Here is a 24,278-nt window from a genome sequence, read left to right as displayed (position 1 = left end):
AGTGGCCATTAGAGTCTTTTGCATTTTTAACAAGTCTCCCGGTGACTAGTTCAGGTTTACATTTTGGTGCAATTTAAAAATACTTTCATTTTAAATAAGGTCCTGTGGGGACCTATTAAAATCATATCCTTACACTTGATGAGATGGCTACAGTTCTGAATACATCAAACAATGATTATGAAATTCCGCTCCACTCGCCCGCATGAAGCCTGGGTGGGGGGAGCGCAGTTGTAGCTAGAGGGCAAAGCCGCAGCTGCCATTTTGGGAGAGGGCAGCGTTGCGCGTTGCACATAATGTGTGCGCATGTTGCATTACATAAGGGGGCAGAGCGCTTGCATTACATAAGGGGGCAGAGTGCCTGGGGCTTATTTAAGCCCACGCTGTCCCTTTGCTCCTGCTCCTTGGCTTGTGACATAAAAGAGGATAGACTGAGCAACGTGGGACAGGGAGCAGCAGTGGCCATTTTGTATGGCCACGTGGTTGGTGCCATTTTGTTGGTGCTGCCTGTGTAGAGGTGGCCGAGGGAAGGCCGCGTTTGTGGGCTAAGTTGGCCTGGTTCGAGCCTCCCCCCCCATGGCAGTGAAGGGAGGATGTTAGCTCTGTGGTGAGTGGCCTGTTTAAGGCTGGATTAAGGCCTGTTAGAGGCCATGTGGGCAGTGCCAATTCTTGGCACGGCCAAACTGCAGTGCGTTCTGCGAGCGGCCAGTGTAAGGCTGGGTAGGGCCTGTTAACGGCCTTGTGGATGGCGCCAACTGCTGGGTGCTGCAGCGAGTGGCCTGGTTCAGGTGGCTGGGCTGGGCAAAGGCCTTCTCAGCTGCCCCCCCACTGAGTGGGGGAGGGTAACTATAGTGAAGCAAGAGCACACACAGAGAAATAACCAAACATACAGGGGTTAAAATAAATTTATTTATTTATTTATTGTATTTATATACTGCCCCATAGTGGAAGCTCTCTGGGCAGTTTACAGCAAATAAATAAATAAAATAAAATAAAACAGTGCCACCCAAGAAGGAAAAGGGGGGCAAAGGGGAAAGGGAGGGCCAGTGGGCCACCACCTAAGTGCCCTCCCCTGGTTTTGGGATCCTCAGATGAGGATGAGGTACCACCATGGGTGGCTATTTTAGCACGTCTCGAGGCACTGGAGAGGAGGGCGATGGGGTCACCAGAGCAGGATACCATGAATCCCACTCCTACAGCCGAGGTACCTGCTGGCCATGGGATTCCGGCAGGGGCAGCAGCCGGGTCTCAGCAAGCTAAAGCCATGGGGAGGGGCAGCAGATCAGCCGGGCAGCAGGCAGGCACTAAATATAATGTGGTTGCTTTAATCGTAGCCAGGCTGGACGCTCTGGAAGCTGGCCCTAGCTCAGCCTTGCTGGCGGCCAGGGGTCCAGAGGCTTCCCCATCCCCTCTGGTAACATCAGGAATGGCTGGAGCAACTGAGGCACAGGTTTCCGGAATGTCATAGTCGCTGGCTGAAGAGGGCAGGGCTGCGGAGGTGCCATGACCATTGACAGGGACAAGTGAGTCAGCTGGACCCACTCAGGTGAGTGGGTGGCTGGGCTGGGGGTGGCCCCCTTGGGGCCTCAGGACAAGGTGGGCAATTCTCCACTCCATCAAGGACCAACACAAGCCCTGCATCCCAAGTTAGGCAAGGAATGGCAGTGGCTTAGGCAGGTCATCACCCTTCGCTTCAGGGGGTTTGCCACCAAGTGTGGTAGCACACTGGAGGTGACCAGGCTTCTGCAGAAGCCGCATCCACCATGGGGACAATTCAGCCTGCTATGCCTGCCATTGAGCTGCAGACCGCAGGTGCGGCTTCTGCAGTGGCAATGGATCCATTTGGGTCAATTGCTGTGGGTGCTATTTCTTTTGGGGAGGTATCTGTTTCCTTGGGCTTCCACCTGCTCCTGGTGACCAAAGACAGGATTTGGTGCGGAGAATATGTAGATTTGTTTACCCTCCTTTATTGGGAGCAGCCTAAAAAAGATAGGGAGAAAGATGGAGAAGTAGAGCCTGAAAAGCCTAAGCGTAAGAAGGTTGACCAGACATGGCACAATTGGTTGCCAGCTTACCTGATCTACGTGGGCGTGGTGATGGAGAAGCAGCCACTAAAGGGGCCCCTTCTGGTGAAATACTTAGATATAATATACAGGGCCTATATCAAGTTTTCTGTCCTGGCATGGCTGTCTTATGATGAGGTCTTTTGTATGCGGGTGGCATTTGACAAGGCACTCCCACGGGACAGAAAGAAGCCGGAGTTTTGGCTGCAGTTCATAGCAGCAGCCCGTGCCATGACTGGGGACAGGACCGACAGTGGGCACTTACTAAGCAGGCAGTCGACTGCAACCTTGCCCCGCGGGAATGAGGGGCAAGGGGTTCAACAACGGCTGCTGTGCTGGGAATTCAGTTCTCGGAGATCTTGTGCCCACAATCCATGCTGCTTCTGGCATGAGTGTTCAATATGCGGGGCAGCACACTCATGCACAACCAGCTCATGAAGAATCAGAATCAGAGACAGACCACAGGTGAAAGGGGACTGTAGCTATAGGCACAATCAAGCTTTTGAGTCTGGTAATCCTGGGGATCTCTCAAAAAAGGGTGTGACAAATCAACAGATTAAATTTCATTCATGTAAATTAACACACTTTCTGGATGGGGAAGGTCACTGCCTTCACTTTCCCCTGTCCTGTCCTGACATCCTCTCCACCGGTGGGAGCGGGGTTTGGCTGGCACCATGTGCCTCCTCCTGCCCCCCATGCCCCACTGAGAAATGTGTCTGCCCCACCTAACAAGGAAGGCTGGCTACCAGGCTGCATCCAACTCATGGGGAGATAATACTTCCCTTCAGACATGACAAGATGTATTCTTCAAGAACTGCTCAGAGAATATAAAACTATGAGTAGAGTGCCTTGCAATTACAAGGAGGACTGTAATTAATTCTGCTGCTTGCAAAATTCTCTCAGGAATTCCAATAACAAAAGAAATAACACACTTTGTGAAGGAGGATATAAATATGCCCTCATACTCTCCAGTACCAGGACTAGAGAGTAGGGAGGTTGTGTCAGACTGATTTCTGTTAATTCAGGTTTTCTATTGTTGGCTTGGAGGCTATCTGCAAATTGAATGGTCATTCAAGTCAGGCAGTTGCAGTCATGGAGATCTTAAACACAGAGCAGTAGATACAAATAGGGGAAATATGTGTTCCAAGCATAGATTTGTACTCAGAATAGTGACATTACTAATATTGTTGTTGCTGCTGCTGCCCCACCTAGCATGCCAGACTCAGATTGTTCAGTGTGGGATGTTGCATTCCAGGCCTACTCATCCCAGGTATTATCAGTCAGGGGATTTTATCTATGGAGCCATTATTTACCAGACATGTATTAATTTGGTTCCATTTACCTTCAACAGACATCCTGACTGGCAAGAAGAACTGCCTAAAATGTGTGTATAAGCGATCATTTCCCCCTTACTACTGTTTAGATCGTATTCTGTAGCAGAAAAGAAAGATTTTGATCTGTGGATCTTTGCAACCCTGATTCTAGCTCTGTAAAATAATTGCAGATGGAACACGCTGAATTAGGAAGAGAGGGTGGAAACTGCACAGCAATATTGTGCACTGTACATGAACAGAAGGATGAGAAGGATTGCAGCTTATGAGGTTGTGATATAGGAAACACTAATTAATTAAAAATAATTCAAAGAAGAATGTCTCCCCTTGTACAAAAAGCCACTTAATATGTATTGGGGCTTTGAAATATCATCTGACATCCATGGTGTTGTCTTGTTGACTTCTTTGCATTTCCATCCTCTTCCCATTTTTAGCTCTCTCCCACCCATCCTCCTCAACATTGTTTTTTCCAATACTGAATTCTCTCATACTTTTAAATAGAGATGGGTCAAATTTCCACCTGTAGGTCAGATATTTAATTGGACTCCACAAACCAAGCTATTCCCTCACTAAAAATATTGGTATGAACAACTCACTTTATTTCATATCATTTTTACAAATCAAATGCCAGCCCCCTTTGTTTAGCCAGGAGCTCAGGAGTCCCATCCTCAGGTCTCCAAACTTTAATATATCTCGGTGTGCATGTATGTAACAATGCACAATATACATTGGGAATGGAATGCATTTTAGCAAAATTAGAAGACCTTTCATTTGTGTTTGTTTATGTTAATCTTATTGTCAACATGTATCATATTTCAATAGTAGAGCATGTTTCACATTATGTAGATTGATATAGATGTATGCCCTGGTATGGTCTGTTTGCCTTATTCTTGCTCATCTAACCCATTTAGGAAGAAATATTTTTATATTTATATTTTATTTCACAAAATTTATATGCTGCTTGATGGCAATAGAACAAGAAATATTAAATTATCAATAAAAGCAGTTTAAAACCAGCAATTAAAAACATTTCAAAGAAAGTAAACGGAGAGATGAAAACACATCAGCATCTATGCATATGGATAGGCTTTCCTAAGCAAAAATGTTTTAAGCAGGTGTCAAAAAACTAAAGCAAAGGTGGCTCCCTGATATTAATAGGCAAGAGCATTCAAAAATGTAGGTGCTGCTGTTGCAACACTGTAAGACTGATTTCTTACAAGTGCAGAATGAGTGTTATGTTGCAGCTTTAACAGTGCCAGTTCTGCAAACTGGAGCAGTCAAGCGGCTGCATTTCTGGTGAAGTGATCTTGCACGTAAGCTGAACTCAAGCTGTTAAGGGCTTTATACACCAATAGTAACACCTTGAACTTGGCCAAGAATCAAATTGGCAACCAAAACTCTGATCGCCTCCTGAAGCACACTATACATAGCAAAATAATAATAATTTAAAAGACTGTGAATACAATGACAATTTTAGAGTGCAAAACATGCTTGTGACACAAAATGCACATCTCTTTTTAGCATAGTGACTGAGAACTACCAACACATCCTGGCTTTGGCATTTGCTGTAAATGAGATCAATAAAAATCCCCAGATTTTACCCAATATCACACTGGGATTCAATATATATAACAACTATTTGCATCCAAGGTGGACCTATCCTGCTGCAATGCAGTTTCTTTCTCCAAAAAACAGACTTCTTCCCAATTTCATGTGTGGCATCCAGGAACATTTACTGGCCATCACTGAGGATATTACCACTGACACCTTCCACCACATAACAAACGTTTTTGGTATCTACAAGATCCCTCAGGTAGGAGTACATGTGTGTGAATGTACAGAACAAATATTTACTGTTTGGTTGTCCTTTTCCATTCCAGATGTGGCTTTGTGGTAAGCATATAGTGACTAGTACAAATCAAGCTAACTGTGAGATATTTGCTTTAGTTTTAACACATTTGTTTATCCAAGATGAACACAAGAAAAAAAATCTAACCCATTGAACAATTAAAATGACCAAAATATCAGCATAATGAAATACTATCATAAAAATAATATGATCAACAGCAGCACTAAAAACATATCAAAAGTTCCACCAGAATAACACCCTCACCAGACCTTTATTCCACTTTAAACAGTCATGGCGTCACCTAAAGAATCCTGGGAAGTGTAGTTTCTGAAGGATGCTGAGATTATTCCCCTGACAGAGCTCCAGTGGCCAGAGGAGTTTAACATAAGAACATAAGAACATAAGAAGAGCCTGCTGGATCAGGCCAGTGGCCCATCTAGTCCAGCATCCTGTTCTCACAGTGGCCAACCAGGTGCCTGGGGGAAGCCTGCAAGCAGGACCCGAGTGCAAGAACACTCTCCCCTCCTGAGGCTTCCGGCAACTGGTTTTCAGAAGCATGCTGCCTCTGACTAGGCTGGCAGAGCACAGCCATCACGGCCAGTAGCCATTGATAGCCCTGTCCTGCATGAATTTGTCTAATCTTCTTTTAAAGCCATCCAAGCTGGTGGCCATTACTGCATCTTGTGGGAGCAAATTCCATAGTTTAACTATGCGCTAAGTAAAGAAGTACTTCCTTTTGTCTGTCCTGAATCTTCCAACATTCAGTTTCTTTGAATGTCCATTAGTTCTAGTATTATGAGAGAGGGAGAAAAACTTTTCTCTATCCACTTTCTCTATTTTTACAATAATTTTTATTCAAATTTTCATAAAACATACAAAACAAAATCATAAAACATTCAAAGACAAAAAACAAAACAAAACAAAAATGATTAAACAAAAAAATAAAATGTTGACTTCCCATATGTCACAGATCAAATCAGTTATAGGTCTACAATATATAACAATCCTGTCTCTTAAATTATATTATAAAATCACTTTCCTCCAGTAGTTATCTTAATTAATCATCAAATCTCATAAACATTACTTTATTCTTTCCACAAAAAGTCAAAGAGAGGTTTCAATTCTTTAAGAAATATATCTATCAATTTTTCTCCAAATAAACATGTCGATTAATCCATCTCGTTAATAATAATAATAATCTTATTGTCATAACCATAGTCCAAATAAACATATCGATTAATCCATCTCATCAAAATCTGTTAGGTCCAATAATTTCAATAGCCATTATTCCATTATCCCTATTAATTCCATCTTCCATCTTCAATAGTCCTGTTAAGTCCAGTAATTTCAGTGTCCAATCTTCCATTATCAGTATTCCATAATAATCTTGCTGTCATAGCCATAGTCATATAATAAGAGTCTGATGGGAATTTCCTCTATCCCAAATATTTTCTTGCCATCAATTCTGAATAAGTTGCTGAAATATTGTTGTAAAGTCATATCTCTGTTCTTCTTTTTTACAGAATGCACTTGGCTCATCTCTTGAGAGTTTTTCCATTATCACATGGCTGCAGTTAATTCCATAGATTTTCTCTATATCAAGCTCCATCACATCATTCCAGTCCAGAAGATTATCCAAGCCATTGATAACTTTATCTCTAATATCTTCATTAATTTCTTCAGAGATAACGTTAAATTCCAAACAGTAGATTTTATTTCTAATATCCATAAACTCCAGATCTTTTTCCAATTCCACATTTGTTCCAATCTCCAGAGCTTGTATCTTCCCTTTATTTTTTCTTTTCTCATCTCTGATCTCATTCTCCTCTCTCACAGGATCCCCTATTTCTTTAAGCTCCTGCGTCATTTTGCTCAGTTCCATTTTCAGCTCCTTACTGCCCTGTCGCAGGGTTTGTTTCGTTATCTCAATCTCATCCATTATTTTCTGAAACATAATTACTTCCAGATTCTCAGCCACTTTCTTGATTGCCATTTTTAAAACCACGAAAACAAAACAAAACAAAAATAAAGAAGAACCACTTCTTATTTCAGCAACAATTGGGTTAATATTCCAGGCTTGATGACATCACAGTATAAACAGAGCAGCCTGCCTTATCTCTCTATGTTCAAGAATACAAAACAAATTTAGTTCCCAGCATCAAAACAGTTAGTGGCGTCGTGAAGAAGCAGATTCGTCAAAATAAAATAGACCAAAAAGAGAATAGTCCCAGACAATATAATGTTCCTCGGAATAGAAATCCCTCTTCTGTTTATATCTTTAGAATGCACTTCCAGGACAGCTTTTTGCAATAGAAACAGAGATAAGCTGTTAATTTCATGAATAACAGAGAAGAGTTATAGCTCACCCAGAAGTTCTTTAAAGCTGATTCATTTGACAAATCTCTTTTTGCTGCAACAATTTAAACCAAGTAAAAAAAATAATAGAAAGAAGGGTGCTTGCCTGTTAGTCCGTTTTCTCTTTGAAGAAAAGATAAACGTATCGCATTAATCAGATAGAGCTTGTTCGGAAGTCCGTCTGGCATTGCTGGCTGGACCTTTTCTCATAAATTAATGAAATCCAGTCCTCCCAACAAAAACAGGCTTTTGAGGTTGATCTCTACGTTTCTCCCTGCCTGGGAGAAATTTCATCAGTCAAAAAAAAAATGTTCTGACTGATTTATATCTGAATAAGCTTCTTCTGCGGCGGGAGCCCGTCTCAAAAGCAGGCACAAGCGAAGTCACCCTTCCCGGAAGTCTCTATCCACTTTCTCAATGCCATGCATAATTTTATACACTTCTATCATGTCTCCTCTGACCCACCTTTTCTCTAAACTAAAAAGCCCCAAATGCTGCAACCTTTCCTCGTAAGGGAGTCGCTCCATCCCCTTGATCATACTGGTTGTTTAAATCATTTTCTGGAGCAGAAAAGGGCTCTGTCGATGGAGGGCCTTTAAAGCCATGTCAGGGAAGACCTGGCATGGCTTCCAAGCCCCGCCCCCAATGGTAGTGTGGCCACGCATGCCGTGGCATGCAGGGGATGGGGCAGGGTGGCTATTTAAGTCCTGCTCTGCCCTCCCCCAGCTTCTTTCGGGCCTTTCGTGACACTCACTCACCCTCTGTTAGGGCAGTACAAGTTTAACTGGTCGCTTCAGGACCAGGTAGGAATTTTTAGCTTGTTAGCTTTCATTTGCTGACACGTTTTTTGCCTACCCTGTTCTGTTCATCTAATTTGGCTGACTGGCTCATCCCTATTTGCTTGTTCCCACTTAATTCCACCCTTAGTTCCACCCTGAGGCACATTTTATGGTGAAAGGTGCGATCTGAGGCTTGCTGTCTGGGTTGTCAGGCCTATTGGCAGCATAACATTCACCTTTGGGGCTAACCTGTAACACCCACTCAGAGTTGTGTGGCCCTAGGGGGGTGGAACAGGAAGACCTCCCTAACCACCCTGCAGGGATGGGGCCGGGAGAAGGGGCTTGGGCTTGGACCACCCTCTTTCCCATGACAGGCTGTCCTCGCTTGATTGGGTAAGAGTTCGGTCCTGCACTTTTCTCTGCAGATCATTTATGATATAATCAAACACTTCAGGCTTTATTTAAATAAATGTGGTCCTTGTTTTACCCACACTTCATCTTGTCTTGCCTCTTCATTTCCCGGGTATGGGCTGCAAAATGCACATATCTTTTTAGCATAGAAATATTTTTATATTTATATTTTATTTCACAAAATTTATATGCTGCTTGATGGCAATAGAACAAGAAATATTAAATTATCAATAAAAGCAGTTTAAAACCAGCAATTAAAAACATTTCAAAGAAAGTAAACTGAGAGATGAAAACACATCAGCATCTATGCATATGGATAGGCTTTCCTAAGCAAAAATGTTTTAAGCAGGTGTCAAAAAACTAAAGCAAAGGTGGCTCCCTGACGTTAATAGGCAAGAGCATTCAAAAATGTAGGTGCTGCTGTTGCAACACTATAAGACTGATTTCTTACAAGTGCAGAATGAGTGTTATGTTGCAGCTTTAACAGTGCCAGTTCTGCAAACTGGAGCAGTCAAGTGGCTGCATTTCTGGTGAAGTGATCTTGCACGTAAGCTGAACTCAAGCTGTTAAGGGCTTTATACACCAATAGTAACACCTTGAACTTGGCCAAGAATCAAATTGGCAACCAAAACTCTGATCGCCTCCTGAAGCACACTATACATAGCAAAATAATAATAATTTAAAAGACTGTGAATACAATGACAATTTTAGAGTGCAAAACATGCTTGTGACACAAAATGCACATCTCTTTTTAGCATAGTGACTGAGAACTACCAACACATCCTGGCTTTGGCATTTGCTGTAAATGAGATCAATAAAAATCCCCAGATTTTACCCAATATCACACTGGGATTCAATATATATAACAACTATTTGCATCCAAGGTGGACCTATCCTGCTGCAATGCAGTTTCTTTCTCCAAAAAACAGACTTCTTCCCAATTTCATGTGTGGCATCCAGGAACATTTACTGGCCATCACTGAGGATATTACCACTGACACCTTCCACCACATAACAAACGTTTTTGGTATCTACAAGATCCCTCAGGTAGGAGTACATGTGTGTGAATGTACAGAACAAATATTTACTGTTTGGTTGTCCTTTTCCATTCCAGATGTGGCTTTGTGGTAAGCATATAGTGACTAGTACAAATCAAGCTAACTGTGAGATATTTGCTTTAGTTTTAACACATTTGTTTATCCAAGATGAACACAAGAAAAAAAATCTAACCCATTGAACAATTAAAATGACCAAAATATCAGCATAATGAAATACTATCATAAAAATAATATGATCAACAGCAACACTAAAAACATATCAAAAGTTCCACCAGAATAACACCCTCACCAGACCTTTATTCCACTTTAAACAGTCATGGCGTCACCTAAAGAATCCTGGGAAGTGTAGTTTCTGAAGGATGCTGAGATTATTCCCCTGACAGAGCTCCAGTGGCCAGAGGAGTTTAACATAAGAACATAAGAACATAAGAAGAGCCTGCTGGATCAGGCCAGTGGCCCATCTAGTCCAGCATCCTGTTCTCACAGTGGCCAACCAGGTGCCTGGGGGAAGCCTGCAAGCAGGACCTGAGTGCAAGAACACTCTCCCCTCCTGAGGCTTCCGGCAACTGGTTTTCAGAAGCATGCTGCCTCTGACTAGGGTGGCAGAGCACAGCCATCACGGCTAGTAGCCATTGATAGCCCTGTCCTGCATGAATTTGTCTAATCTTCTTTTAAAGCCATCCAAGCTGGTGGCCATTACTGCATCTTGTGGGAGCAAATTCCATAGTTTAACTATGCGCTGAATCATATGAACAGCAGCATCTCTAAAAACATATCAAAAGTTCCACTAGAATAACACACCTTTATGACTCCATTTAAGATCAGGGAAAGACAGTGCTATTGATGGACCTCTCTTGTGAGTATCTTCCATGGGAACAATGAGTATTCTGTCTCAGAAACATGGCTGGGCTGCCACAGAAAGCTGAGCCACTGCTTAAAGTAGTATTAAGCCTAAAAGATAGAAAGAAAACCCTCAACCACCTAATATAAAGAAGAACTGTCCCAAAAAGTTCTTAGAATTTCCTCCCAGTCCCAAAAGTCTCTAAATGATTCTGTGAAAGTGGAGGAAGGGCGATTCAGCCCAGCTTTAGATATAATTACATTTTTCATTAGACAGTAGAGCTGCTCAAACACACAGACACACACACACACACACACAGAGAGAGAGAGAGAGCTATCAACTGCAGAGAATATGGATATTTCCATTATTAGCATTTCTTGCATAAGCCATAAACAAAATATTAAGGCTCAGCACAAGCAATATATTTTCATATACTTGAAGGAGTATCATTGGGGCCTTTTCATGGGCAGCATCAATGCTTTAGAACAACTTGCCGATAAAGCCTTTAGTTTTTCAGGCTGGTAATGACATTTTAAAATTATTATTCCAGAAGGTATCTGCCTGCTAAGATCATTTTTAGTTGTGACCTCTGCTGTTGCTCCTTTTAAATGTGTACTTTTATGGTTGAATTATGTATTTTAATATTTTTACTGTATTAAGTGCACCTGAGTGGTGCAAGGATCCTAGAAGTGTGAGAAAGATTTTTTTGGAACTAAAATAAATATTCATATGTATACATAAATGATTGCTCTATGTTTATAGGCTTACTTTTCCACCAGTGCAAAAGAAGCACAATGCCTTCTTCATTATGTTGAAGCATTTACAGGATAGCATTGCTGCAGGATGGCTAACATCACAATGAAAAAGTTCCTTCTGTTGCACCTAAATGAAATTGCTACTGCAATTTGAACAGCAATGTCAAAGTGATTAATTGTAGTTCTACAATATAATCAGGTAGCATGAATTTCTGACTGAAACCTTAGACTTGACTATGATTTTGGCTTATTTGACTTTGCAAGAGCAAATTTTACAACTAAAAACAATATCCCACCCACACCCCAGATAACCCAGATAATAACTGTATATATCTATGTATATTTGCATGTATGTATGTACATTACTACTTCTATTATTACTACTACTACTAACACTACTACTGATACTTAATTGCCAATGTGGCTTCTAAGCAGCTTATATTTTATAACACATGATGTGAATAGTATGAAGTGAGAACTGTTGGATAACACTGGTCACATAACATTGGCCAATTTGGTGTAGCATTTTAGGATTAAGGGTGGCATCGAAACCAAAGATCCATTGAGATGAGGGCATTAGGATATGGTGAATCTCCAGCTAAGCCAGCTCACCTCTGGCTCACCTGGGCTATTCCAGTGTAACTTGTTCATCCCGGGCTAGCCAGAGATACAACGGCTTAACTTTCTCATCCCAGCTGAGTTAAACTCAGCCAGGTGATCTGAGACTGGTGTAATTTAGGCTGGCATAAGCCCTTGAAAATGGGTGTCTTGGGGGAGTGGTGGTGGAGGACTAAATACGAGACTTACACTGGATTCTAACTTTGTTCAACTTTGTCAAGTGACCTGGCAACCTGGATGATTTGCATGGGCAAAAAGAGTGATATAGGTCAAACTCTATTTTACAGGCTTATTTTCCTTTTCTAGGCTTGAGCCTGCTTAGCTGGAAGTAGCCTTGATCCTGAATGGGATTTGGATCAGGCATACTTTATGATCCCTTAATTTAAATTGGGGTAAATTATGCTGACTTCCATGATTCAGGACTGCACTGTTAGTGAACAAAGAAGAAATATCTAACATGGAGAACCTTTTCCTTGATCAATAACCAAAGACAAATGAGCATGTAAAGGCAAGGTCTAATAAAACATGATGTATTCTACAAAAATATGCAAAAATAAATAGTGGAAAATATTGTCTATGGCTGCTAGCCAACAGAATGCACAATAATGACCAATTTCTAATGTACATTCAATTTACTCCCACAAATTGTGATGTAAACTGCTTGCTGTGCTGACAAGATGTACATGCAGTCCCAATGAAAACAGAGTAATAAATTGCAAAGGTATTCTAATACAGAACTATAAAATGCAAAGATAAAATATAACATCCATGTAAAATACATATAAAACTAAGTTGCTGCTGCAGAGATCATCTATGAAAAATACTGTAAAATTCTTCCATAATGCAGGAAGATACAGGTCCAAATGTTCTACTTCTTTCTCTTGTTTTTGCTCCTTTTCTGCATGCATATTCATCAGCAACTTAGTTTTATATGTATTGCCATCTTTCCAAAGTCTTTCCAAATAGATGCCACTGAAGAAGACTATTTCAAGTTGAAACGTGTCAGGCAAATTATTTGAGATATGTGGTGTATTTTATCATCACATTTTATACTTCTACATTACAATACCTTTGCAATAAATTACTATGTTGTCATTGGGAGTGCATGTGCATCTTGTCAGCACAGCAAGCAGTTTACATCACAATCTGTGGGAGTGAATAGAAATTGGTCATTATTGTGCATTCTGTTGGCTAGTAGCCATAAACCATATTTTACACTATTTATTTTTGCATATTTTTCAGAATATATCATTTTTTATTACACCTTCACTTTAAGTGAACAATGAAGAACCTCAAGAATAAAATCATTACAACATAGAAACAATCATTATGGTTGGTAAGTATATGTATGACATATGATTAAAAAATGCACCGTTGTTCAAATGTGTGTGTGTGTGTGCATGCATTCTCTCTCTCTCTCTCTCTCTCTCTCTCTCTCTCTCTCTAAAAAAAACCCCTTCCTTTCTACATCCACCGTATATTTTTAGCTCATATATGATGCTGCTTCAGTGATAACAGATAACACGGAAGTCCCTTTCTTTTACCACATGGTTCCAAATAGATTCCACCAGTTCATGGGGATTCTCAGATTACTTGAACATTTCCAGTGGAGATGGATTGGATTCTTTGCTGCAAATGGGATGAGTTTATCATGGTTCATACAGAAAATGGTTCCATTATTTACAAAGAGTGACATTTGTTTTGCTTTCTTGGAATCTTTCACCAGTTTTGAATATGATGATAAGAAGGAAAACTTTGACAGAAGTGGAATGTATTTGTCTGGTAAGATCCTGAACAGCACGGCCAATGTCTTGGTCTTCCATGGAGAAGCTCGGACCATGTTATTTTTGAGATTTATTCTAAGTGAAAGAATCAAGCCTGCAATACAAAATCCTAATGGTAAAGTCTGGATTCTAACAGTTGGAATGGAGTTAAAAACCTACTTCAGCCAAAATGACTGGGATATACAAGATTTCTCTGGTGCTTTATCATTTGCACTTCACTCCAGTGAACTTCAAGGATTCCAACAATTTGTTCAGAGGCGAAACCCTTCTAATGCCAAAGGAGACACTTTTATCACAGACTTCTGGTCTGGACAATTTGGTTGTACATTCCATGATTCCCTTCTGGGCAATGGGAGTGGGGATATCTGCACTGGAAAGGAGAATCTGGAGAGCCTTCCTGAGCATGTCTTCCCAATGAGTGTAAAAGGTCAGAGCTACAGCATCTACAATAGTGTCTATCTTGTGGCCTATGCTTTATATGCCATGCACTCATCTGCTTCCAAAAGCAAGGCAATGATGAAGGGAGAAAGAAGGAAGCTTTATAATCACAAGCCGTGGCAGGTAACTGACTCCACAGTTTAATCTGGGACTACTGCATGTATTTCCTGCTGCTTCTCACCTCCAGGCAATGGGTTGATGGCCCTTTTGTAGATTGTTTAGTTTCATTTTACTATTTTTTCCAATAAAATTTTGCAGTGCATCTTTTTACCGGTTAGGCTGTTTTTAGTGGAGGCACAAAAATGAGGGTTGTTCTTTCTAGGTTCATATATCTCCAGAGCCTTATATGTCAAACATTGTTCTCACCTAAGTGAGTCCTGTTATTGAGAGCTGACAACTGGCCAGGTCAACCTAGAAAACAAAATCCTACCCAAGACACTTATTGGAGCTAAGGATTTTGTAGGAAATATAAAGGTAGTGTTTACAGCATTTCTATATTAAAGTCTAGAAACACAAGTAGATGGCCTTTGCCACTACAGAAATTGTGTATACATAATTGTGGAATGGGTTTGGCCTTAGACAGTAACTAAATGGTTAAATATTTAAACACCTACAATTTGCTGGCTGTAACCGGGATATGCAGTGCTAACAAGCTTAAACTTAACATTATACAACCACAAAGGTGGCTGTATACTATAGCCAGGATGGATTTTTCGCATTCTGCAATTTTAAATTGAAAATATCCCCCATGCCATTCTGCTGCTCTCATAAGCACATTTCAAAACAAAACCTTACCAAGCATTTAGTCCTGAACTCAGAAACACTTGCTTAACAACCCTCTCAGTTTTCATGGTGATACACAAAACAGTTGGAGAGAATCAAGAGCTCCAAGTGTAAAACAAGAGCAAAAAATCCAGACACCTGTTGGACTTTTTTTCCTCTGTGGTCTCATAATTTGTTGAAATTAAATAAAAATCAGCCATGTCCACAGAGTACTGTAATCCTGTTACTGACCTTGCCCCATACTCTGACCTTCATCTTCTGCAGTTTAAAAGTTAAAAAAATTCATGGCTGATTTTTAATTAATTTCAGAAATTTAACATTGAAGTCTATCATAACATCAGGCATGCTGAGTTAGAACCAATTGTCAGTGTTTTCAAAGCCAGACACACAGCTGTTTGGCTTGGCTAATCAGGTGGCCAAACCCATGTCAGACATTTATTTTAGTTTAGATAGTCATGGCTTCCTCCAAACAATCCTGGGAAGTGTAATTTGTAGAGGGTGCTGAGAGTTGTTAGGAGACTCCTATTCCCCTGAGAGAGCTCCAGAGGCCAGAGTGGTTTAACAGTCAGCCCCTCTTCTGGGGATTTCTGTTATTTGGGCTGACTGCAGGTGTTGCCACCACTCACCATATGCTCAGAGTCACATGTTACCAAATACTTCCAAGCTACACAGAAGTGGATTGTGAAAGACCAAACCAAATTGTGTTTGCATTTTTACTAATTTGTAGGGCAGTACAATATCTCTGAGAGGAAGTCAGGTCTCCTGTGCTCCTGGTGCATTCACTATAGCTGCCCAATTTCCCTGCTTTTTAAAGTTTGATAGAATATCTGTTGGCTATACATACATTCTTAAACCGCAGGGTTTTTTTGCCCATTAAACAATTATCACTTATGAGTATGAGGCCTCATGTGGCTGGCAAATAACATTTTCACTTGGTGGAAAATGATATTTTATCTAATAACATACAAACAGCTTTATGCATACCATCTTATATATTTCATATTTGTACAAACAGCCCCTTCTTAGTTGTACAAGCAATATTTGACCTTAGCCAAAAGGTTTTAAATTTCATACAATTACACTCTTTTTATTTTAGAAAGAGTCTGAAAATGTTACTTAATATTCCCTGTTTAGTCTGAAAGAAAGAGTTTCAAAACTTTTATAATACCTTCTAAAAGGCTCTACAATACAAACTTTTCACTTCAGGATAAGAGCGCTCTCATCCTTAAAGCACAGGTCCAACCCTCCCATCACTTCAGGCCAAAACAGCCTTTTTTTCTCTCAATATCTGGATTCACTTAGGGTACTGAGTGGAACTTTTTTTTTTGAGAAGTGGTTTTCCCCCCATACTTTTTACTGCATCTTGGAGGTTAACTGAGAAAACTGGCTCAGATGGTGTCAGCTAAATAGGCTGGGTCATGATGGTCAGTGGGAGAGCACAAAGAAAGTTAGTAGACATTCACTAAGCTATGCAGCGGTTAGTGAGTGGTTAGTGAGTTTGGTGGGACTTCCTCCACATTGAAAAGAGTGGCCAGTCGACACTATTTAAAACAGTAGTTGATGGTGTGGTGGGGTGCTGGTATTCACTTGACCTCTGCTTGGGCTGCCACATTGTTGCTGTTTACCGGGAGATAGAGGTGAAGGGATGAGGCAACGGCAAGGTCTGTATAGTGCAAACACATTGGCAGAGCAGATCCAGTGCTCCCACTTTCCAGTATGCAGCAGCAATATAGCTGAATGACCAGCACAGGGCAGGTGAGCACCACTCCCCCACCACACTGTTCTCTGCTGGTTGAAAATGGGTTGATTCACACAGGCTTCTGCTATAGTTCTGCCTCTGCTGTAGTTTCCACACACTTAGATTATTGCAGATCTCTTTTGTTACGTGTTAAATCTAGTTGTGGTCCTACTTTATCCAGCTACCAGGTCTTGCCTGTTTCTTCCATGTGTGGTCGCAATTGACCATTGTGTGATTCTTTACTGTCTTGCCCATCAATGTATAAACGACCTTACTAAACATCTTTATGTGGCTTTTGTGGACTTAGCTGTGACATTTGATTCAGTTGATAGAAACTGTTTATGGTGCAAGCTAACTAACATTGCTATTGATAAATTCTTTCAATGCGTTAAACAAGGGTGTATTTTAGATCTCTTCCACCTTTTTTGCCTCAAAGACACCATTCCAAAGTTGTCCAGCCCAGAATTCTCCCCTCCCCCTTCAACTGGTTCCCATAAAACTTCTGGTCTTTTATATCCAGGTGATACAATTCCTCTGTCTCTTACACATGTAGGTCTAAAAAGACCATTGTCTAGGCTTGGTGAATAATGTAAAGAGGAAAATGTAAACATTAATTGTTCAAAAACCAAGGTTATGGTGTTTGGGAAGAAACATCAGGGACTACAACAGTTAATAAATGAGGTTACTCAATTTTAAATATCTAGAAATATCTAGAAATTCATATACACTTTTTAGGAAGAATCATGTAGATCAGACTTTCTCAACCTTTGGGTCCCCATATATTGCTAGACAGTAGTCCCTGTCATTCCTAACCATTGGCCATGCTGGCTGGGGCTAATGGGAGTTGTAATCCAACAACATCTGGAGACCCAAAGGTTGGGAAAGGCTGATGTAGATATTTTTTAAAAAGCTTTCCGTCTTTAAAATCCCATGAGCTGTATTTAAATGTTATTGAACAAAAGATAGATTTGTAATTGAACCTGCTTTAAACTATTGCACAGATTTTATACATGGGTAGTTGCATATCTTTTGTATGGGCCAGAAGTATGGGGCTGGGATGATTCTCAAATGGTGAAAGTGAAAGTGGATACTATACAGAAAAAAACATTGTTAGTTCTGTATTCAGTTAGCTCTTATTAGTGTAGAACTCCCTTCAGTTGTGGCCTGAGTCTATAGTATAATGCTTAACTAACCAAGGACTGGGTTGTCAGATATCATAATATACTAAGATTTTATTCTGTCTCTACACATTTTCTGGTTCCCCCCCCCATTCACTCCCCAAAAGGTGATAAACTTGGAAAACAGGATTTAAAAAAACACCAAGTGCATTATTTGACAGAGTTAATTATTTTAAGTTGAAAAATTCCCAGGTGGTTTTCACTGTATAAAAATGCCCACTTTAGAGTTTCTGTTTGGTTAATCTTATGTTTCTGAAGCTCATGCAAGTATTATAATTATCCATTTTCAGAGGATGGCATTGACCATGATTAATGACTGATATCATCAGACTCTTTTGGCTCAACATAGATGTCTTTGTGGAACCACGGAAACGGAAATTCTTCCACATCACATCTTGTTTTGTCCTTTGTACTTTGGGACCTGTTTTAAGTTTCTGCATACTATTTTATAAGAATCACATTAAAAAAAAACCACCAGAAATATGTGTTCTCTATTTTCACTGACATTGTTGTGATTTATACAGTGTCTCCTTTTGTGCTGGCTGCTACACAGATCTATACAAAAGTGTTTTGTTACAGAAAAAGTGATGAATTACCAAGATAATACCCTGCTTGAAGGATAGTTTTATTATATGCTTTTTACTTTGTTTAATCTTTGCTTAATTGCTTGGGGTTTTTTCTTATCCCTTCTGGGTTGTTGTTTTTAAAATAATTGATTCTAGCTTTTATTTCTATACATAGCATTTTTAGTATTTGTATTTAAAAATGTCATTTATGTTATACCTTCAAGCAAAGCCTTTTGCCCATAAATAATAAAAGTTGGACCTAGATCTAGATAAAATAAACAATACCTCCACCAAGGGGGCATTTTCTGTTTCTTTGGATATTGGAGTTTGGGTTGTCCAGTTGCATCTTTTTTGTATTAAACACCCTTCTTTTCCCTTTTTAATCTAGTTCTACCACTTTCTGAAATCTGTATCATTTAACAACAGTGCTGGGGAGAAGGTTTTCTTTGACCAGAATGGGGAGCTTGTTCAAGGATTTGACATTTTAAATTTGGTGACATTTCCAAATAAATCCTTCATTAAAGTGAAAGTTGGAAGGATGGATCCTCGGGCTCCTCCTAATGAAGCACTGAGCATCAATGAGAGTGCCATAGTATGGCACAACTGGTTTAATCAGGTAGGAGTTAAATGCAAACATTTTGGAAATTGTCCAAGTTGTTAATGAGGGAACAGAATTTAAGACTGGAAAAATGAGAAACCAAAATGGAAAAAATTGGTCATTGTTAAGGTATACTAAAGAACCGTGGTGTGGAAAAACAGAGGTAGGGAAGCTGCAGTTTCTGATTTATAACCAGCAGAGAAAGTGGAGGAGAGGATGCAGGAGGAAGGACTGAAGAGAGGAAATTCTATGGGTGGAAAAGAAGCAGAAAGGCTATTTCGTGTGATATATATCAGAGGGAGTGGCTTTCTTCAGATCTACCCTATGATGAATTTGGGATCATAGGTGCAAGAGTAGGTCTGAGTCCTGTCGTCTGATGAAACAGAGGTCTGACAACACTCTAAGGGCCTGTGCTCTTGCAGAGAATGCCACCTCCCTCCATGTGTAATAAGAGTTCATATTCAGTGTGCTACTCACTAGATTAAATGTCAAGAGAGTTGTATTTATCACATAGATGAAAGGCTCAAAATTCTGCTCACTGTGCTCAAGAAACTAGAAAACTGTCTAAAATGTATTCACCTGAAATGTAATGATTTCAAGACCATTCTTCTGAAAATTCATATTCTCCTCTTTCCTTGGTTGATAGACACAACCTGTTGCTTTGTGCAATGCCAAGTGCCAACCTGGTTACAGGAAGAAAGGGAGGGAGGGGAATCCCTTCTGCTGCTATGATTGCATTCCATGTCCAAAAGGGTGGATATCTGGCCATGAAGGTGAGTGTTGTAGTGTACTGATATATTAAAAGATTGGCTACACAAGGTCATGTATGCAAGATAAGTGCATGCAATGAAGGCATGCACCCAACATGATCTATGTGAGGAATGGTCTTTGATGCATCCATGTTCTCCAATGTTACATGGCTTCCTTATTTGAAAAGAGATTTCGGACTGTGTACAAATTGGTGTGTTGTGCACTTGTAGGTGTGTGCATGGATGGGGAGGGGCTTTAGTGCACAATACCTGAATTTGGATGACAGGATAGAGTTAAGCGTCTTACTGTTGGACATCGACCTGATACTTAATGGGGTAAGATTACCCCTAAAGGACCAGGTCCGCAGTCTTGGGGTGATCCTTGACTCCGTGCTGACTATGGAGGCCCAGGTTTCATCGGTGTGCCGAGCAGCTTGGGGTCAATTGCATCTCATACGAAGGCTGCAACCCTACCTTCCTGTACATCAGCTCCCACTCGTAGTACACGCTCTGGTCACCTCTTGTTTAGATTACTGCAATGCGCTCTACGTGGGGTTACCCTTGAAAACAGTCCGGAAATTACAGCTGGTACAAAATACGGCGGCTCGTTTACTTACAAATAGCCGCCGTTATGATCATATTACTCCAGTGCTCTACAATCTACACTGGCTTCCAGTTGCTTTCCGGGCTCAATTCAAGGTGTTGGTATTAACCTTTAAAGCCCTGTACGGTGTCGGCCCAGTATATCTGATGGAGCGCCTCCACCGTCACAAATTGAGCCGCCCTACAAGATCTGCCACGCAGGACCTTCTCTCAGTCCCACCAACTAAAGTGGCTAGGTTGGTGAGGACTCGAGAGAGAGCTCTTTCTGTGGCAGCCCCCTCGATCTGGAACTCCCTCCCAATAGATCTTCATCATGCCCCTTCCCTGGATATATTTCGCCGGGGCCTGAAGACTTGGCTTTTTAATCAGGCCTTTGCAACCTTTGAGACCTCTAAGGTGAATCAGCCTTGAACTAAAATGTTGATAAATCTATCATACTGTAAACTTTGTATTGTACTGTACTGACTATATTTATTATTGTATTTTATCGTGTTTTATTGTTCGCCGCCTAGAGTGGCCATCGGCCAGATAGGCGGCTTATAAATTAAAGTTTATTATTATTATTATTTATCGATAGTTCCCAAATTAGTGTCATTGGAATTTCTTTCCAGATATTAGACTTCCACATTGAATGATTATCTGCAGTGGGACTTTCGTATTATGAACTCTTCTCTGTCTTATATTTATTTCCAATTTTTGAACATAGGACTTTTACTACCTGCATTAATGCTTTTGCAGTTCTCTACAGTTGCTTCAATTACAGATGCATTTACTATTTTTCTTCTGTCATCTTGAGGGTTTTATTTAATCCTGAGGGTTTTCTTCTTACAATCTTGAGGGTTTTATTTAAAACAATAAACAATCATTTGATTCATATTAGTAATAAAAATGAATTCCCCTCCACCCGCTCCACATTAACCATCCATAATGTCTAGGCAACAGCATGTTAACCTGACATAATGTGAAATGTGTGCAATGTGAATTTAATTTCATTATTAAATGCTGCTGGACAGGGCATGAGAATGCAGTAATATCAAGAAAAAAATACATTGTACAAGAATCCGCAGAGAGAATGATGATACAGTATGTTTGTCAGATTCATTAATTATTGCAGTGTAGATGCCTGAGGGTAACAGTTATAGCAAGTTTGTCTTATTTATTCATTATTAAGCAAATTTTAAAAAATAATTCTGAAGTGGCACTTGTGTGTTTTGACAACAGAACTTTTCTTTTTCAGATATGCCTATGTGTTCCAAATGCCCAGATGAACAATATGCAAGCATGGACCAGAATTCATGCATTCCCAAGACTGTCACCTTCTTGTCCTATGAAGAACCTTTGGGTGCCAGCTTAGCCATGGGTGCTCTTTCATTTTCTTTCATCACCACTCTGGTACTACGAACATTTATGAAGCATCACAACACTCCCATAGTCAAAGCCAATAACCGGGACCTTACCTACACTCTTCTTATCTCCCTTCTGTTCTGCTTCCTTTCTGCACTGCTCTTCATTGGGCAACCTGAGAAAGTGACATGTTTCCTCCGCCAAACTGCCTTTGGTATTGTCTTCACAATGGCTGTGTCTTCTGTGTTGGCAAAAACCATCACTGTGGTTGTAGCTTTCATGGCCACCCAACCAGGATCCAGGATCAGAAAGTGGGTTGGAAAAAGTCTGGCTAGCTCCATTGTTCTTTCTTGCTCCATTCTTCAAGCTGGCATTTGCCTTGTGTGGCTGGCAACCTCTCCCCCATTCCCAGATGCTGACACACATTCAATGACTGAAGAAATTGTCCTGCAGTGTAATGAGTCATCCCCTATAATGTTTTACTGTGTCCTGGGCTACATGGGCTTGCTGGCCTTTCTCAGCTTTGCTGTGGCTTTTGTTGCCCGCAAGTTGCCGGACAGTTTTAATGAAGCCAAATTTATTGCATTCAGCATGTTGGTGTTTTGTGATGTGTGGTTGTCTTTTGTTCCAACCTACTTGAGCACCAAAGGAAAATACATGGTAGCTGTGGAGATCTTCTCCATCTTGGCATCCAGTGCTGGGTTGCTGAGTTGTATCTTTTTCCCCAAATGCTATATTATCTTGTTGAGGCCTGAGCTGAATAACAGGGAACATTTAATTAGGAGGGGAAAACACTGAAGAGCACTGTTCCTCACAACAACTGCCTTCCAAAGCTCATTCAAATCTTTTTCAATTAAAATATACAGTGGGAGTGGGAGTCATGGCTTCTCCCAAAGAATCCTGGGAAGAATAGTTTGTGAATGGTGCTGAGAGTATTCTCCTGACAGAGCTGCAATGGCCAGATGTGTTTAACAGTCAGCCCCTCTTCTGGGATTGTAGCTCTGTGAGGGGAAGTGAGCATCACCTAGCAACTCTCAGCACCCGTCACAAACTACACTTCCCAGGATTCTCTGGGGGATGTCATGACATGAAATAAAGGTCTGGTGTGGATGTGGCCAGGGACATCTTTGGTTTAAATGTGGGTGAGAGATTACATGTGCCTGCTGTAGAATAAATTGGTGGGGAAACCCTGATAAGCAATGATGCTGTTCACAATGTTTTCCTTTTGGAAAGGAAAAGGGCTTTCCCTCTTCCTGGTGCCTCCCACCCAACCTCCTCCCTTCTCTCACCCCTCCACATTCCTCCCTACACCTACTCTTCCTCCCCTTCTATCCCCGTTCCCACTCCTCCCCCTTCCTTTCCCCTCCCCCATTTCAGTTTCACCTATCCTAAGCATCATTGTACAGGAATAAATCCCACTGACCTCAAAAAACATACAAATGATCAAACCTGCTCTCCCTCCTCCTCCCTCCTATCCCCTCCCTCTTGCCCCTCTCTCACCCCTTTCCCCTCCCCCTTCTTCCCCTCCCCTCTCCCCTCCCTTCCCCTTCCCTTTCCTCTCCCATTCCCACTTCTCCTTATTCCCCATGGTCAGTTTCACCTATCTTAAGCATGATTGCACAGCAGTAAATCCCAATAATCATGCAAATGATCAGACCTGCTTTTCATCTCCCCTCCTCCTCTCTCCTTCCCCTCCCCTCCTTCCACTTCCCTCTCCCCTCCTCCCTCCCTCCCTTCCTCCCTCCCCACCTTCCCCTCTCCTCTCCCCTTATTCTTTCTTCCTCCTCCCCTGCCCATTCCACTCCTCTCTCCTTCCCTCTCCTCCTCCTTCCCCATGGTCAATTTCACCTATCCTAAGTATGATTGCATGGGAGTAAATCCCACTGAACTCAATAAACAGGCAAATGATCAAATCTGCCCTCCTCCTCTCCTCCCCCTCCCACCTTCTCCCCTCCCACTCCTCCCCTCTGCCCTTCCTCCTTCCCTACTCCTGCCATCCCTCATCCTCCCCTCCCTCTCCCCATGGTCAGTTTCACCTATCCTATGTATGATTCTAGGGAAGTAAACCTATTGAACTCAATAAGCATGCACATGATCAATTCATTCTCAGTAAACTTGCACAGGATTCCGTTTCTTACCTCCCAGATTAAAAAGCAAATGAATTCACTAATTTACCACTCACAGTATGCTCAGAGGCACATGTTACCAAATTCTTCCAACTTTCTTAGACAGCAAGGGTTTTGCCTATTAGTGAATATATATTAAAGCTGTGACAATTTAGGGGAATCCCACTGAACACCTGGCAATATAAATGAGTGTGTGATGTGGGGAGGAAATGACTTTGTTTTTGTACTCAAATATACATCTGGGCTTCAGTATTCAATATTCAGCTTCAATATTCAACAACATGAGAAAATCCTGGAATGGAACAAAAAGTATT

At 41.1% G+C, this 24,278-nt stretch overlaps 1 protein-coding gene across 1 annotated transcript; it reads left to right on the top strand.

Moving 5' to 3' along the window:
- The first annotated feature begins 1,760 nt into the window (after window positions 1-1,760).
- LOC133367990 (vomeronasal type-2 receptor 26-like) lies at window positions 1,761-22,636 on the top strand. Its single transcript, XM_061592076.1, has 6 exons — window positions 1,761-2,368; window positions 9,541-9,832; window positions 13,545-14,402; window positions 18,933-19,160; window positions 19,789-19,915; window positions 21,732-22,636. Exons 1-6 carry the CDS (start codon window positions 1,761-1,763, stop codon window positions 22,634-22,636), a joined length of 3,018 nt encoding a protein of 1,005 aa, XP_061448060.1.
- The last annotated feature ends 1,642 nt before the right edge of the window (window positions 22,637-24,278 follow it).

This window comes from Rhineura floridana, chromosome 11, assembly GCF_030035675.1.
Source record: "Rhineura floridana isolate rRhiFlo1 chromosome 11, rRhiFlo1.hap2, whole genome shotgun sequence".
Taxonomy (NCBI): domain Eukaryota; kingdom Metazoa; phylum Chordata; class Lepidosauria; order Squamata; family Rhineuridae; genus Rhineura; species Rhineura floridana.
The sequence above is the reverse complement of the archived record's forward strand: the minus strand, read 5'-3'. Positions and strand labels throughout refer to the sequence as shown.

Bases quoted from the DNA above. Each gene is read 5' to 3' on its own strand.
- LOC133367990 (XM_061592076.1), top strand. From the start codon at position 1,761: ATGGGGACAATTCAGCCTGCTATGCCTGCCATTGAGCTGCAGACCGCA. The intron at 2,369-9,540 runs GCAAGGGGTTCA...ATCTCTTTTTAG, and splicing joins TTGCCCCGCGGGAATGAGGG to CATAGTGACTGAGAACTACC. The intron at 19,161-19,788 runs GTAGGAGTTAAA...CTTGGTTGATAG, and splicing joins GGCACAACTGGTTTAATCAG to ACACAACCTGTTGCTTTGTG.